The 16,074-nt window shown below is 51.7% G+C and overlaps 2 protein-coding genes across 3 annotated transcripts; one reads left to right on the top strand and one right to left on the bottom strand.

Moving 5' to 3' along the window:
* Positions 1-272: 272 nt before the first annotated feature.
* TM9SF1 (transmembrane 9 superfamily member 1) lies at positions 273-6,480 on the bottom strand. 2 transcript variants are annotated; one of them, XM_040968692.1, is made up of 6 exons: positions 6,285-6,480; positions 5,294-5,655; positions 3,626-4,247; positions 3,167-3,352; positions 1,435-1,708; positions 273-913 (listed from the first exon to the last, which is right to left on the bottom strand). In XM_040968692.1, the coding sequence occupies exons 2-6, from the start codon at positions 5,636-5,638 to the stop codon at positions 520-522; spliced, it is 1,821 nt and encodes a 606-aa protein (XP_040824626.1). In that variant the 5' UTR covers positions 5,639-5,655; positions 6,285-6,480; the 3' UTR covers positions 273-519. The 2 variants fall into 2 exon arrangements, with proteins under 2 accessions (XP_040824626.1, XP_040824625.1); XM_040968691.1 differs by lacking the exon at positions 6,285-6,480 and adding an exon at positions 5,906-6,032.
* Positions 6,481-13,472: 6,992 nt separating this feature from the next.
* On the top strand, positions 13,473-15,677 carry TSSK4 (testis specific serine kinase 4). Its single transcript, XM_040968389.1, has 4 exons — positions 13,473-13,746; positions 14,097-14,311; positions 14,687-15,050; positions 15,483-15,677. The coding sequence occupies exons 1-4, from the start codon at positions 13,519-13,521 to the stop codon at positions 15,675-15,677; spliced, it is 1,002 nt and encodes a 333-aa protein (XP_040824323.1). The 5' UTR covers positions 13,473-13,518.
* The last annotated feature ends 397 nt before the right edge of the window (positions 15,678-16,074 follow it).

Genomic DNA, 16,074 nt, shown 5'->3' with positions numbered 1-16,074 from the left:
TGCACGTGGAGACTTTACACCTACTTCCGGCGGAAAGGGCGTTGCTCCACCCTCCTTGGTTGCCAGGGAAACTGGCGTACTTCCTATTGCGAGCTCGGGCTCCGTGGCGTCCGTTAGGCTGCACGCCGGCCGTGGCTGGGGAAACAGCAACACTAGCAATGTAGGTTCCCCCTGCTGCTGGTTGGAGAACTTGTTCCGCTCAGCCTTGGCCAAGACTGGAGCTCGAGCTCCTAGATCCATACCCAGACCTCCAACTACAGGATCCTTTTTAGTAATAAATTTTATTGTCATCATTTTAGGAAGAAAAAAACAGAACCCAAACTAAAAGGCAACTCAGAAACGTTGGAATATATAAGTTCCTTATGTAATTGTGATTGCTCATTTCCAGGTCCTCTTGGGGAGGGGGAGCCCCAAGAACAGAGAGGGAGATGACCCTCCCCTCACACGACTCAGTCCCTCAGTCCAGGGTAGGAAGAAAGGCAGAGGACAGCCACCAGTAGGGTGGGCGCCGCAGACCTCTCAGTCCATCTTGAGGTTCACATAGATGTAACGGATGAACTTGAGGGAAGAAAAAAACGAGATGGTGCCTAGCATGAGGAAGAAGACATAGCCGGTGAGCAGGGAGTAACCGAAGAACTCGACAGTCTGCACGGCCCCAGACATGTTGGAGCGGCGGGCGTAGTAGAAGACGGAGTAGAGGAAGATGAAGAGGCCGGTGGAGCCGACGCTGAGCACGGATCGCCACCACCAGCGGTAGTCCTCCCCCGACAGCTGGAAGTAGGTGAGGGCAATGGAGATGCAGGCACCCACACTCAGCAGGATGGCGAAGACGAAGAAGAGGATGCCATAGAGCGTGTACTGCTCACGGCCCCACACCGTGGCGAAGATGTAGTACAACTCCACCGAGATGGCACTGCGAAGAGAGGGCACACAGCAGCATGAGGGAGCTGCCCACCGGCAGGTGGCCCTCCCACCTTGTTTGGTCACTGTGAACAAGTCAGCTCTGAGTCGACCCTCGATTTCCTGGTTTCATGGGGATTATTTTGGGCCTATTAGCTGCTTTTATTTAGAGAACATCTTCCTTACAGACTAAGCGACTGGATTTTTGGTGTTTTATTTTTCTACTATATTATCTGTCTGGAGTGAAGAAGTGCTCAACAAACTAAGTGAATACCCAAATGGGCCAACATCCCTCTGTGACGCTAGGTGACAGCAACAGTGTCTACACAGGTTTGCACATGTGACATTCTCACATCTGCACGGCCCCAGGCTCACTCCTGCTTGGGGGTGGAGAACCCAAACAATATGGTCGCCTTCCGGAGGACAGCTGGATCAGGATTTATCCCTCAGGTTGGGACAGCATTGCGAGGGAGGGGGACAGGGAAAGCTGTAGCCAGGCATCTCAAAGAGATGGGGGCAGGGTAACGGGGCTACCTGAATGGCAGGAAGCCTCCAACAGTCATGTGGACCAGAGTCGACTTGTACCAGGGCTGGGGTGGGATCTCGCGGGCGATGTTCTTGGTGCGACAGGGTGCATCGAAGGGGCTGGCGTTGTTCTTGCCGAAGATGCCGCCGATGACGGTGAGGGGGAAGCCCACGAGCAGCCACACGGTCAGCAGCAGCAGGATGGTGGTGGCCGGCAGGGCCTGTGTTGAGCCATTGGCCCAGTGCACCGAGTTCACCACACTCCATGTCAGGAAGAAAGGCACTGCAGGGAGGGGGCCGCAGAGGCAGGGTCAGCCACAGGGGCTCCATCCCCGGGGACACCCACTCGCACTGCACCTGGAGGGGAGAGAGGAGAAGCAGCCTGCCACTCCATCAGTGCCCGGTGCCCCTGGACATCCAGGCGATGCAGACTGTGCTCACTGGTCCCTCCCATGCGCCACCACTCCTTGGGTCTGAGCCAGCCCCAAAGCACTGTCACCAAGGATCACCATGGCTGCCACAGGATGACCAGAGCCTGAGACACAAGCCCCTAGCTGGGGCACTGGTCATTCCCTGAATGAAATACTTCCTTTGGAGTTCACTCCTACTTCCAGAAAGCCTTGGTTCCAATGTAAAAAATGATGGGCCAGAGATCAGACATGGAAATGGTAAGGTTCCTGATGCTGACCATTACTAGCTTTTTTGTAAGGGTAGTGATGTGGTTCGAAACACTAGTGGCCTTAAACTAACTAAATAAATAAATGATTTTTAAAATGTACCTTATGATTGAGAACCCGGCTTTCAGAGTCAGACTACACAAATTTCAAATGGGGTCACTGCTTCTTAGTGAGTAACTCAGGTAAATTACTTAACCAGTCTGAGAGTCTATGTCCTTCTGCATGCAGTGGGGACCATATGATCTACTTCATACCATTGTGAGAATCAGACAAAGGCCAGGTCCAGCACTCACTTGGCAGATTAGATTTAAGGAGAGGAGACAGAAAGAAAGATCTTCCATCTGCTGGTTCATTCCCTAAGTGGCTGCAGTGGCTGGAGGTGAGCCAATTCAAAGCCTGGAGCCAGGAGCCTTCTTCTCTAGGCCTCCCAAACAAAGGGCAGGGTACCAAAGCTTTGGGCTGCCCTCGACTCCTTTCCCAAGCCACAAACTGGCACTCATATGGGATCTCGATGATTGCAAGGTGAGGATTTAACCAACTGTGCCATAATACCAGGTCCTGCCTAGGACATTTTAACTATCCATGAGAAATGCGTTCTTGAGGCAGGCATTGTAGGCACAGTGTGTTCAGCTGTAGCCTGTGATGCTGTCATCCAATATAGGTACCAGTTCAAGCCCTGACAGCTTCACTTCCAATCCATCTCCTTGCTAATGAGTTGGGAAAACAGCACAAGATGACCCACATGCTTGGGACCTTACTCCCACATGGGAGATCCATAGGAAGTTTCTGGTGCCTGGTTTCAGCCTGGTCCAGCCATCTGAGAGGCAGAGGAAAGATCTCTTTCTCTCCTTTTAACTCTATCAGATAAATAGCTAAACCTTTTTTTTTTTTTTTTACAAAACTTCAAATAAGTTTAAGAAATGCATTCTTGTCTTCCTTCCTAATTGTTTCTTTCACCTCTAGGCTTCCCTTAGAGCCCTCCTCTGTCCTCCTGCAGGTTCCACGATGTACTCTTGGCCCCCTGAGCCCAGGACAGGCCCAGTAGGGCAGGGGGCAGTGCTCACCAGAGAAGAGACTGGTGGTGAGAATGATGTTCCACACCCAACGCTCGCCTCCGATCTGCCGGTAGAAGTGGCTGGACACGTAGCCAGAGATGCAGCAGGTTAGGGCATACAGCAGGATGGCTGCCGAGTTAATGGCTCCATGACGGTGCACGTTGAACATGCCCAGCAATGCCATGACAATGATGCCTGAAGGTGGGAGGGCAAAGCCTGTGTTAGCACACATTTGGCCTCCTTCCAGAAGTTTCAGAGATCAGCTTCCTTTTCCCCAGACCCAGCACCTTCCAGCAAAACAGTATCCCCCAGTTCTATTGTCCAGAAGATGCACCTTGGAGCAGCCCCACGCTCACTGGTGCTACCACACCCCTTAGACATGCCTCCCCCACCTTGGCTAGAAAAAAAGACCCCACTTGTACCCTAGCTCTATCCCTTGAGAGAGATTCCTGATTCTTATCACCTCACCAGTGCCAAGGGCCAGGAACTGGGCACCCACACCAAGCACGGCACAGAGCAGCCCACGGTAGGGAGGGAAACGGAAGACATCCGTGTGGATAATTTTCCAGCCATTGTCACTCTGGTCAAAGTCATCGCCAGCACCGCCAGGAGTGGTCTCCTCATCGAGGTTGTACCGCGCCAGGTCATTACGTAGCACACGCATGAGAATGACAGCCACGAAACCCACCAGTAAAAACACCAGCACCATGGAGTTGATGATGGACAACCAGTGGATTTCCAGCGTCCGGGGAAAGAAACCACCATCATCACCACGCCGCCGATCACTCCGCTGCTCCACTGAAGTCTCAGACCAGTGCACACTGTAAGTGTGGGTGAGGCCCAGGAGCTCGTCGGACCGCAACCCATCCAGGCTGTGGGGCTTGACATCCCGCACTGAGACGTTGGCAAATATGATGCGATCTCCATGGAATTCTAAATGGAAGTCCAAATGAGTCCACAGTCCTATCTTGTGGCTGTGTGGCAGGAAGCCACTCTCCTCCATGTAGCCCACAAAGCCGCGGATTGGCAGATCATCGACCACAAACTCAAAGTAGTAGAGTTCCTCGATAGCCTGGCGCAGCTGCTCTACCTAGAAAGAAGAGGTTGAGAACTGATCACCCACAGCCTTGCCCTGCCCACACAGGGTTCCTAACACCTGTGCTGGAGGGTTCTGGGCTCTGAGAAGGTCCAGAGACACAATCATATGCTGTATCCCTGATTTTTGTGCCTTCAGCAACCCCACCTGAACAATCAAGACATCTCTGGACATTACCCAATGTCCCTTGGGGTCAGAACTATCTCCTGTGGGGAAATCACTAGGTCAGCTTAAAGGGGTTGGGAGTTTTCAAAAAAAAAAAAAAAAAAAGATTTGACAGGGTTAAGGCCTAAAAGTAGAGTGTAAGGTCCAGGGGTCAGCATTGTGCAGCAAGTAAACCCACCACATATGGTGCCGGCATCCCACACAGACACTTGGTCGAGTCCTGGTGATTCCACTTCTCATCTAGGTTCCTACTACTAACGGCCTGGAAGAGCAGTGGAGGATAGCCCAAGTACTTGGGCCCCTGTCACCCACATGGGAGACTTGAGGCTCCTAACTCCAAGCTTTGGCCTGCTCCAGCCATGGCCATCTGGAGTGTGAACAGTTGGAAGACTTCTCTTCCTTTGTAACTCCTTCAAATAAAACTTAAAAAAAAAAAAAGCCTAGAATCATTTCTTGGCCTTTTAACCAAGATCAAGTGTAAAGAAGGTCTAAAATAGACTAGGAAGAAGTGCCAAGATTTGCTCAAGAAAAAGTATGACAGGAAAAGTGAACTCAAAGACTCCAATAGCCAGTTAAGAATAAGCCAGAAGATGGGTGTGGAAGGAAACAGAGCTACTTAAGAATGACAGGTGGGACTCTTACTACCTGAAAGCCCGCTAAGCACTAACCATGTCATGTTGAAAATGTCACTTTTGAGCAAGTATGGTTTAGTCAAGCAAGTATGGTTTAGTTAGAATACTGTCACCTGCTGTGCCTGTCACATGGGGTTGTGCTCGAATCTGGGTAATTTGCAGGACAGTCCCTTCAGTTACCAGGGCAAGGTGCTGCAGGGGCCAGGGAGAGAGGCCTGGCGCTGCCAGGCTGCAGAGGCTGACCTGTGCGGAGCTGAGCTGCATGTGGCACAGCACTCTCTTCTCCACGTTCTCCCGAAAGCGGATCTCGTACAGAGACTCGGCCATGCGGTCCCCATCCAGCACTTCGCCCAGGCTGAGGCTTTTGTGACGGATCTTCTCGGGGCAGCAGACCGGCAGCTGGTAGTAGTGGTAAGTTTCCTGAGGGTTATGGTAAGGACCCACTTTGTTGACATACAGAATGACAGGGTCACCGGCTTTGTAATGTGTCACACCATGCACCCCCGGCCCCCGGTCTGTGCCCAGCAGCAGTATCAGGACTGGCAACCACGGGCAGTTCCAACGTCGAGGGCACCCTAGGACTGTCATCCTGGGGTCCGCAGAACCTGTTTTGAGGAATTCCAGAAACCAGGGATCAACTTCTGCCGCCCCCACGGCAGGTCACTGAAGTGAACTCTCACTGGTTCCGCCTCCTCCCATTAGCCTCCCGACCTCCACCCGCTACACCCCCGTCTTTCCCAAAGCCCTAGGAAGACTGGGCTCCACCAGATCGTTCGCGTAGGGGTTCAGCCCGTCCTCCCCAGGCCTCTGCGGCGCGCTATTCCGTTTCCATGGCAACGCCGGGAGCCCTCGCACCTTGGGTCCCTTCCCGCCACAGCCCTGGATTCTCAGCGCGCGGGAAGGGCCGGCCAAGGCGGCGTCGGTGGCCCCTGCAGCCCGGCAGCTGCCCTGGGCTCCAGTCGGGGTCTCCCCCCAGGACGGCGCGGCGGCAGCGGGTTGAAGAGGACCTGAAGGCAATCTCCATCCGGCTGTCCGCTGCTGTGCCTGACCCAAGCCGCTGCGGTCACAGGACGCTGGTTGCGGTGCTTGGCTCAGCCAAGTGTTTGCCGAGAAGTTGTCACCAGCCGCAGGCTGAGCCGGACTCCGGGGGCCGGTGCGAAGCGAGGCTCACCCATTGCCAACAGTAGGGTCCTCCCGGCTCTCGGGAGAACAGCCCACGACACGTCAGTCTTACCACTTCCGCCCTCGCCGACGGGGACCTCAGCCCTCTTCTTCAGGAGTGTCGGGGAGTCGCACGGGCTGCTGCCGTCGGTTCGCTGGCTCACGGGCAGGTTCCGTGACCGAGCCCAGGCTGCAGGGACGCTGTCCCCTGTTTGTCCCAGGGAGGATTTGGGGCTCCCCGGAGCGCCCGCCTCTGGCTCGCGCCAGGACAGGGAAAGGGTGCACGGGCTGTGACCGTGTCCCCAGCCAGTGGATGCCCCGCAGTGCTCTCCTGACCAATGGGGTTTGCTACCATTTGCAGCCAATGGGGCTGAGCCCCCTCAGGGCTCTAGGGCGTGCTGGGGGTGGGGGTGGGGGAGCCGTTTTGTGGGGCCCTTGCCCAGGTGGGGTTAAGGCTTTCCCTGTAAGGGTCTGTAGCACACTACTTACACTCCTCCCTCACCCGCCCTGAATGACCTAAGGTCGCAAGAATAAATACATGAAACCGTGTTCCTGAAGAAGCATAGAAGGCTTCCCCGGCCTTCCAGCGACCATATGGTGCCAGGCTACAAGCCAACCAAGCTTAAGCCGGCAGGTGCCGAGACAGGCATAGCCACAGGGGAGCTGTGCCTCACACTCTGGACATGAGCAGCTTAATAAGGTTATTGCTATTTACAGGTTAAGCCCTTGTTCGGTGCTTTGATCTGTCTATGTTATGTTGGTGTCACAGATGGTTTTGAAAAAGTTCATTGTCATCTGTAGCGTTCCCTGGGAAGGCAGGCCTCTGAGCGCACTGCCCTCAGCCCCCTGGGAGCTTTGTCTCGGGAAAGCTGAGTTTTCCTCCCCCAAAGGAAGTACATTGTAAAGACACAAGTGGCTTCAGCCCTTTTCAGGGCCTTTCATTTGCCTGCTTCTATGATTACTGTCCTTCCTGACCCAGCATTTCTCTCTGCAGATTTGAATGAGGTTCCAGAAAGCAGGGGTTGGGGGTTGTAATTTAAAAAGTTGCTTTAGATCCTGGTGCAGTAGTAAGGCAAGTAATTCTCAGCCTCGTGGTGCCTGCATACCATCTAGGAGGATATCAGTTTATGTCCTGGCTGCTCCACTTCCCATCCAGCTCCCTGCTTCAGGCCTGGCAAAGCAGTGGAAGATGGCCTGAATTCTTGGGACCCTGTAACCCTGTGAGAGACCCGGAAGAAGCTCCTGGCTCCTGGCTTCAGACCAGCTCAGCTCTAGCAATTGCAGCCACTTGGGGATTGAACCAGTGGGTGGAAGACCTTCTCTATCTCCTCTCTGTAAAAATCTGCCTTTGGGGCCCTGTGGCATGGCCTAGCGGCTAAAATCCTTGCCTTGAACCGGTGCCATATGGGTGCCGGTTCTAATCTCGGCAGCTCCACTTCCCATCCAGCTCCCTGCTTGTGGCCTGGGAAAGCAGTCTTAGACAGCCCAAAACTTTGGGATCCTGCACCCATGTGGGAGACCCAGAAGAAGTTCCTGGATCCTGGCTTCGGATTGGTATAGCATTGGCCGTTGCGCTCACTTGGGGAATGAATCATCAGACGGAAGATCTTCCTCTCTGTGTATCTGACTTTTCAATAAATAAATCTTAAAAAAAAAAATCTGCCTTTGACCTCGAGCGGTGGCCTAGCGGCTAAGGTCCTCACCTTGCATGCACTGGGATTCCAAATATAGGCACCGGTTCTAATCCTGGTGGTCCCGCTTCCCATCCAGCTCCCTGCCTGTAGCCTGGGAAAGCAGTCTAGGATGGCCCAAAGCCTTGGGACCCTGCACCCGCATGGGAGACCTAGAAGAAGCTCCTGGCTTCTGACTTGTGTTGGCGCAGCTCCAGCCATTGAGGTCACTTGAGGAGTGAATCAATGGACAGAAAATCTTTCTGTCTCTCCTCCTCTCTGTATATCTGACTTTCCAATAAAAATAAACTTAAAAAACTGTCTTTAAAATGAAATAAATTTTTTAAAAAGTTACTTTGTAATCCTCTTGAATGGCCAAGCACCTAGTTGGTAAGGCCAGAAGCCTGGCTCTTTCTGTCAACATCTGCCCTCAAAGATCAATGTCTCCAAGCCCCCTCCACATAATTCCTCAACATCTTAGAAATGCTTGTCCTCTGTCAGTCCTTTGACTCAGACCACCCGCTCTCTCTTCCAAATTGCCATAAAAAACATCTTTCTGACCCTGGATCACTGTCCACACTATTACTGGGAGAGTTTTTCCTCTTTTAGCCAAGCTCTCAGGTGAGGGTTTCCTGAGCACCTGTTTCATTTTAGAGATTTTAAAATTTATTTTATTTATTTATTTATTTTTAAGATTTATTTTTATTATTTTTTATTGGAAAGGCAGATATACAGAGAGGAGAGACAGAGAGGAAGATCTTCCATCCGATGATTCACTCCCCAAGTGAGCGCAACGGCCCGATGCTATGCTGGTCCGAAGCCAGGAGCCTCTTCTGGGTCTCCCTCGTGGGTGCAGGTTCCCAAAGCTTTGGGCCGTCCTCGACTGCTTTCCCAGGCCACAGGCAGGGAGCTGGAAGGGAAGTGGGGCTGCCGGGATTAGAACCGGCGCCCATATGGGATCCCGGGCGTGCTAGGCGAGGACTTAACCACTTGCGCCACCGCGCCGGGCCCTTAAAATTTATTTTTATTGGAAAGGCAGATTTATGAAAAGATAGATCTTCTGTCTGCTGGTTCATGCCCCAAATGCTCACAATGGCTGGAGTGGAGCTGATTTGAAGTCTGGAGCCAGGAGCTTCTTCTGCGTCCCCAATATGCATGCAGGGTCCCAAGGCTTTGGGCCATCCTCCACTGCTTTCCTAGGCCACAGGCAGGGAGTTGGATGAAGTGGAGCAGCTGTGTCACAATCGGTGCTCATATGGGTTGCTGATGCTACTCAAGATTGATTTTTATCAGAAAGGCAGATTTAGAGAGGAGAGACAGAAAACTCTTCTGTCCTTTAGTTTACTCCCCAAGCAGCAAGCTGGAATGGAGCGAGGAGAGGAATTTAGCTGCTAGGCCATTGCGCTGGATTGCCCTAAAGTATTTTAAGGTCTCTTCCCATACACCCAGTGCTGGAATAGGCCAAAGCCAGAGCCTGGAACTCAATGTGGGTTTCCCTTATAGGTAGCAAAGACCCAGCTACTCAAGTCATCATCCCAAGGTCCCAGTGGCAGCAGCCGGGAATTGGATACGAGGCTGAGACTTGAATCCAGGCACTCAGCTGTCAGTGGGAGAATCCCAAGTGGCATCCTAACTGCTATGGAGAACACTTGTACCTAAATATTAAATATATACATATATTTTTTCCCCTGGGCCTGGCGTGATAGCATAGCGGTTAAAGTCCTCACCTTGAACGCCCCGAGATCCCATATGGGCACTGGTTCTAATCCCGGCAGCACTGCTTCCCATCCAACTCCCTGCTTGTGGCCTAGGAAAGCAGTCTAGGACGGCCCAAAGCCTTGGAACCCTGCACCCACTTGGGAGACCTGGAAGAAGCTCTGGGCTCCTGGCTTTGGATTGGCTCAGCTCCAGCCATTGTGGTCACTTAGGGAGTGAGCCATCGGATGGAAGCTCTTTGTGTCTCTCCTCCTCTCTGTATATCTTCTCTCCTTCTTCTCCTTTCCCCTTCTTCCATGAAAGGTAAAGGTCTCCCAGCTGCTGATTCAGCTGTCCAAACCCCTGCAACAGCTGGGACTGGACCAAGCTGAAGAGTTCTGAACTCCACCCTAGTCTCCCACATGGACTGGGGTAGCTAAACCGCTTAAGCTGACACCTGCTTCCTTTCAGCTAAAGCTTTGATTTTGATACACACCAAGGTTTGGCCATGAATATATATGATAAAATCAAAATAACTTAGCAAGCTGGGCCTCAGAACTGGATCTGATCTACCTCTCCAGGTATAGTTCCCTTCTGGGAACCCTGTTTGGTATTCAAATTGAAATGCTGAATTTCGCGTTGTCTCAGACCTGCAACTTCATTCTTCCTGCCTAGGTACCTGAAGAATGTTTTCTTGATGAGTGGAAATGTCACCCTCCCTATAGTCTTCATTTGCATACTCCACGGTTGGTTGGTATACTGATTGATTTGAAAGGCCGAACTGAGAGGAGAGAGATCTTCTGTTTGCTGGCTCACTTCTCAAAGGATGCACAAAGCCTGGAATTCCATCCGGGTCTCTCTTGTGGACAGCAGGGTTCAGGTATTTGTTAACAAGGAACTGGCTAGGAAGAGGTTCACGCCAGCACTCTGACCATGGGAGGCAGATGTGGCAAATGGCAGCTTAATCCATCGTGCCATAGTGCCAGCCCCTTCTAGTTTCCCTTTGCAAATAGCACATATTCTCACTGTACTGTTATTTGGCCTAAAAGTCTGTCTCCCTTGCTACTTGCCAGCTCCTCATGGGGAGACTATAATTTTTATCTTTAGAAGCTTACAATGTTTTGTAGGCAGCTTGACACCTGGTCCTTGAATAAACTGCTTTACTTTTAAACATGATGAAAGACCAGAGCTACCACCATGTAGCCTTGCCAGGGGCTAGCTTGTGATGACAGAAAAAGACCAGGCCTGGGTAGGCCTTCTAATGCTGCGGATGGAGAGCTGGTTCCAGCAGAACCTTGGAACTATCCTGCCAAGTGGGTCAGTTAATGAGAAGTTACCTGTAGCCTGTGGTATAGATGGGAAGAATCCTGATCATTCCTTTGTTCTTTGCCCTCCAAAATCTTAAATCCAAACAATTGTATGATCACAAGCTCCCATCCTTCCCTCTCTGCCATCTCGCCAAACTTGTTCCATTCCACTGAGATCTGAGAGGCCTCCAAACATTCCCTCTGCTGCTTTGACCTGTTTCTACCTTGTCTTCCCTACTTGGGCCACTAAGAATCCATATCCCATCATTTCAGACCTATTTTTGCCAATGTTTTTGATGCTTTTTGTACTGTTTCCTTGAGTTACCAAGCAAAATCCCAATCTGGGGTTAAATCACCTATCAATTTCAATTACCTGTAACCAAGACACTAAAAGAATCTCAAGGGGCCAGTGCTGTGGCGTAGCACATTACCATGACTTACAGCACCAGTGCCCCATATCGTTCAAGTTCTGGCTGCTGTGTTTCCCATCCAGCTGCCAGCTAATGTGCCTGGGGAAGCAGTGGAGCATGACCCAAGTTCCTGGACCCTGTACCCACATGGGAGACCAGGAAGAAGCTCCATGCTTCAGCTGGGTCTAGCCCCAGCCTTTGTGGCCAATTTGGGGAGTGAACCAGTGTATGGAAGTGTTCTCGCCCCATCCCTCTGTAATTTCCTCTTTCAAATAAAGTAAATTTTAAAAATATTTCAATTTTTTTTATTGGAAAGGAAGATATATACAGAGAAAAGGAGATACAGAGGGAAAGATCTTTCGTCTGCTGGTTCATGCCCAAGTGGCCACAATTGAGCTAATCCAAAGCCAGGAGACAGGAACCTCTTCCACGTCTCCCATTGGAGTGCAGGGTTCCAAGGCTTTGGGCCATCCTCTACTGCTTTCCCAGGCCATAGCAGGGTGCTGGATGTAAAGTGGAGCAGCTGGGACACGAACTAGTGCCCATATGGAATCCTGGCATGTACAAGGCAAAGATTTAGCCACTAGGATATCAAACAAGCCCATGAAGTAAATTTTTTAAAATAATGAAAGACTTTCAAAATAGCCTGTCAGTTGTGATCTCCAATCCCATTTAAGCCCTCAGTGATCCTGTCCATTTTCCAAACCATCTCCTTTCCATTAACCAATCTGACTTCTCTCTTCCAGTCCGTTCACCTCCCTGTGCAACCTAGTGGGAAACACGAGTGCAACAAGCAACTAACAGCTATTACATCAAGCTCTGTCTCAAAGTGTGGGGGTGGGGGAGCACCTACAAAGGAGGAGTATCCAACCTAGGCATGGACGGTGAGCACAGGTTTCTCTAACGGCTGCCACATTCTAAGGAAATGTGCAAGTCTGCCAGGGGAAGGGAGGATGAAGATGGGAAAGCAGTTGTGTGGCTGGAGAATGACATATGCGTTCAAAGAGAAGCTTGGAAAGGTGGGCAGGGTCAGCTCTCAAAGAATCTGGCTGGAATCACCTGAAAGAATCTGACTGGGTCCGAAGGACTCGAAGGCATGGACTTGTGTTTGATGGAGAAAAGCATATCTATTCCTTTGATTTCAAGGTGTACAGGCTAGAGGGTGGGCAATGAGTGAAATGACAGAAGTTTTAGCTGAGGCAGTAGCCATGAGCTTGGAGAGCCAGTGTGTTATGGAAGAGACAATCAGGAGGTGGAAGAGACTTGATAGACCAGGGTGAGCAGGGACCAAGGCAAAGGGAGGGGTCTGGGATGACAACTAGCGTAGAATGTGCAGAAAGTCTAAGAGGAGGAGTTCAACAGTGGATCTGGTTGAGTCTAAGGTGCCTGGGAGACATGTCTGTGATGTCCAGTAAGCAGCAGATGCCATGTCTGGAGCTCCATTGACAGCTGGCATGGGGAGGAGCTGAAACCCTGCAAGGAGATAAGCTCTTCAGGAAAAAAATGTGAAAGTCTAAGAATACAAGATCTGTGCTAGCACCCACGGGATAAGATTAAGGGATAAATGGAGGAAGATGAGGTTCCAAAGGAAGCTGAGGAATGACTAGAGGCATAGGAAGATACTAAACTGGGTACCAGAGCCATGGAGAACACACGGCAAGGTTGGATTCCTAGAACATGCTTCAACACCTTGACATTCTCTCAAATGCCCTTGTATGTTTCTCATGCTTGTTATAAGCTCTAGAGGCACAGGCATCTATTGACCTGGCTGGTCATTCCATCCTGGCACTGCAAACCCTCTGGCAGAGAGCAGGTGCTCCATAAACCTGAATGCAGGTGCTGCACCTGTGAGAAGTCTCATCGGACTTCATTAAGTGGCCTCTGGGAATGAATCTGGTCCCAACCACTTTGCATTTTAAAGCTTTGTGGCCAGTGATGGATATAGGTGGATTGTGATGTGTACGGAACATGAGACCTTGGGGAGTTCCGTAACCAAGGAGGAAGAAGTACCAACAGCCAGTGGAGACAGAAAGAACAGCTCCTCTTATCCCCATCATCTGCCTAGCAGACGGTGGAGCTCACATCTGAGACGTGATGATACAGGCCAGCATTCAGAGACCAACCTCACCTTGGTACCCTGGCCTTGCGTGGCTTGAGGTGTTGTCCTGAGCAGATAGGAAAGCTTCAGAGCAGCCAGACTGCCTGCTCTCAGCAAGCTCAACACCATGGGGAAGGGAGATGCCGTGGAGGCAGCAGCACCCCCCACCCCAGCCTACCGATCTGTCATGGAGGAGTATGGTTATGAAGTGGGCAAGGTCATTGGCAATGGCTCCTATGGGACAGTGTATGAGGCTTATTACACAAAGCAGAAAGTCATGGTGGCTGTCAAGATCATCTCAAAGAAGAAGGCCTCCGAGGACTATCTAAACAAGTTCCTGCCCCGTGAGATACAGGTTGGAAGGCGAGCTGGGAGATGGAACAGCAGTTTATTACTAAGCTTCTTATGGTTTTGGCAGAAGGGATGTAGCTAGAAAGGGGTGAGGCCAAAACCCCAAACTAGGACTGAACACCTCACTGCGGCAGCTGGGAAAATTCTTTAATGTCACTGCACACACTCTCACTCACTCACCTCCAGTTCGCCCAAGTGCAAAACTGATCTGTCCCTAGGCCAGCAGCCCTGTGGTGCTGACCAGGTTGCTTCTGCTGCAGAGTTCTGAGAAGCAATGGGAGGGCGGGGAGGGCTTGGGAGTGCAGCCGGGACCTGTCATTCTCAGGGTTTGATGGGTGCCTTTTCCGGGGTCAGGTGATGAAAGTCTTGCGGCACAAGTACCTCATCAACTTCTATCAGGCCATCGAGACCACGTCCCGAGTGTACATCATTCTGGAGCTCGCTCAGGGTGGAGACGTTCTTGAATGGATCCAGCGCTATGGGGCCTGCTCTGAGCCGCTTGCTGGCAAGTGGTTCTCGCAGATGGCCCAGGGCATTGCCTACCTGCACAGCAAGGGCATCGTGCACAGGTGAGGGTGCTGCCACACCGACAAGCTCTCAAGGGGGTTTCACTGTACACCTGCACACCTGCCTTTGTGCCCCTGTATTCAGGTCCATACATCCATTCTATTTTAAGCTCTGGTGGCACCTACTTGTGTGCAGACCACCTATGTGTGAGAGGAGGGAAATCCCAGCGGTCCTCAAGTCCTACTGTCTCTTACATTCCTCTGGGCTCTGCTCACAACCCCTTGGCTTTCCTTCCTCATGCCCCTGTGGCCTCACAATGACATCTCCTTTTCACCTTGCCCCTCCTCATCTTAGCCTCCCACCTCAAGCCCTTCAGCTCCTGGTCTAATACAAAGCCCTCTCCCCAGCCTGACCCCCAGCCTTTCTGCTGCTGGTAGGGACCTAAAGTTGGAGAACTTGTTGTTGGACAAGCGGGAGAATGTGAAGATATCGGACTTTGGCTTCGCCAAGATGGTGCCTCCCAACCAGCCTGTGCGCAGTAGCTCTTCCTATCGCCAAGTAAACTGCTTTACCCACCTCAGCCAGACCTACTGTGGCAGCTTTGCATACGCATGCCCGGAGATCTTACTAGGTCTGCCCTACAACCCTTTCCTGTCTGACACCTGGAGCATGGGAGTCATCCTCTACACTCTGGTGGTCGCCCGCCTGCCCTTTGATGACACCAACCTCAAAAAGCTACTGAAGGAGACTCAGAAGGAGGTCTCCTTCCCGCATAACCAGGCCATCTCCCAGGAGTGCAAGGTGCCAGCTTTCCCACAAGGGCTGAAGCCTTAGAGGTGACCCATAGTGGGGGGTGGATGGATACCCAAGCTAGGCCACCTGGTCCACACTGGAGCCATCTTGCATGCTAGTTCCTGCATCTTAAGAGTGGGAAGGGCTTAAAGGGCCACTCACTGAGCTCTAAGCCTTAGGAATGCTGGATAAGAACAAGAGCCCACTACCATCCCTTTAGGCTGGAAGGGGACTGAGCAGGGATTTTCCCCAGGAGGAATTGCTCCCTTCCCTCCAGGGACTGGAGGCTCAGCTCAGCAGGATAAACCAGGGCCATAGCCTGTGTCACCAAAGTGGTGTGTCAGGTTGCCTGTGCCTTTCTGGCACCCAGCTGCTTACTGTGGAGTGCTGGGGAGGGCAAGCTTAGCCAACAGCGTGCTCTCTCTCTCTCTCCTACCCCAGAGCCTGGTCGTTCACATGCTATGTCAAGCAGCCAAGCGTGCCAGCATCCTGGAGATACTCAAGGATCCCTGGGTGCTCAAGTTCCAGCCTGAGCAGCCCACCAACGAGATCCGGCTGCTCGAGGCCATGTGCCAGCCCATTGGCAGCAGCAGCACCACCAGCAACCGCCACCAATCCTTGGGCAACACAGCTTGAGAATGGCTGCAAGGGGAGGGGGAATGACTAGGGAGGGAGGGAAAAGGGGTGGGGCTGAGAGGGGCAAAACAGGAAGGTTCGGGGATGAAAAATATTTTATACCACTAATAAATCAAATTCATTTAGTTTCACCAGCTATGGTTGTACAAGGAAGGTTTCTATCTAGGCCCGCAGCCAGCCATCTTGGCACCTGTTTCAGTCCACATGACTCAGCATGCGGCACAAAGGGGTGGAGTGCCCAGATGAACACCACATTCTGGGAAGTTTTGGTTTTCTGAATACTTCTTTGTGCTCTCCAAAGAGTCAAGCAGTAGGGAGGAAACCATGCTGGCTCTACTTTGTGATCCTGTCTGTCTGCAGTCTTCTGGTTCATTCCCCCAAGTGGCTGCAACAGCCA

The sequence above is a fragment of the Ochotona curzoniae genome, unplaced genomic scaffold (genome assembly GCF_017591425.1).
Source record: "Ochotona curzoniae isolate NIBS_2020 unplaced genomic scaffold, NIBS_Ocur_1.0 scaffold_4701, whole genome shotgun sequence".
In the NCBI taxonomy this organism is placed as follows: domain Eukaryota; kingdom Metazoa; phylum Chordata; class Mammalia; order Lagomorpha; family Ochotonidae; genus Ochotona; species Ochotona curzoniae.
This window is presented reverse-complemented; position numbering and strand designations above follow the sequence as displayed.

What these genes read in the sequence shown, in the direction of transcription:
- TM9SF1 (XM_040968692.1), bottom strand. Translation starts at nt 5,638, where the DNA reads ATGACAGTCCTAGGGTGCCCTCGACGTTGGAACTGCCCGTGGTTGCCA. An exon ending in GTTCCTGGCCCTTGGCACTG is followed by an intron (nt 3,353 to 3,625) that starts GTGAGGTGATAA and finishes TCCCACCTTCAG; the next exon opens with GCATCATTGTCATGGCATTG. An exon ending in GGAGGCTTCCTGCCATTCAG is followed by an intron (nt 914 to 1,434) that starts GTAGCCCCGTTA and finishes CTCTCTTCGCAG; the next exon opens with TGCCATCTCGGTGGAGTTGT.
- TSSK4 (XM_040968389.1), top strand. Translation starts at nt 13,519, where the DNA reads ATGGGGAAGGGAGATGCCGTGGAGGCAGCAGCACCCCCCACCCCAGCC. An exon ending in TCCTGCCCCGTGAGATACAG is followed by an intron (nt 13,747 to 14,096) that starts GTTGGAAGGCGA and finishes TTCCGGGGTCAG; the next exon opens with GTGATGAAAGTCTTGCGGCA. An exon ending in CCATCTCCCAGGAGTGCAAG is followed by an intron (nt 15,051 to 15,482) that starts GTGCCAGCTTTC and finishes CTCCTACCCCAG; the next exon opens with AGCCTGGTCGTTCACATGCT.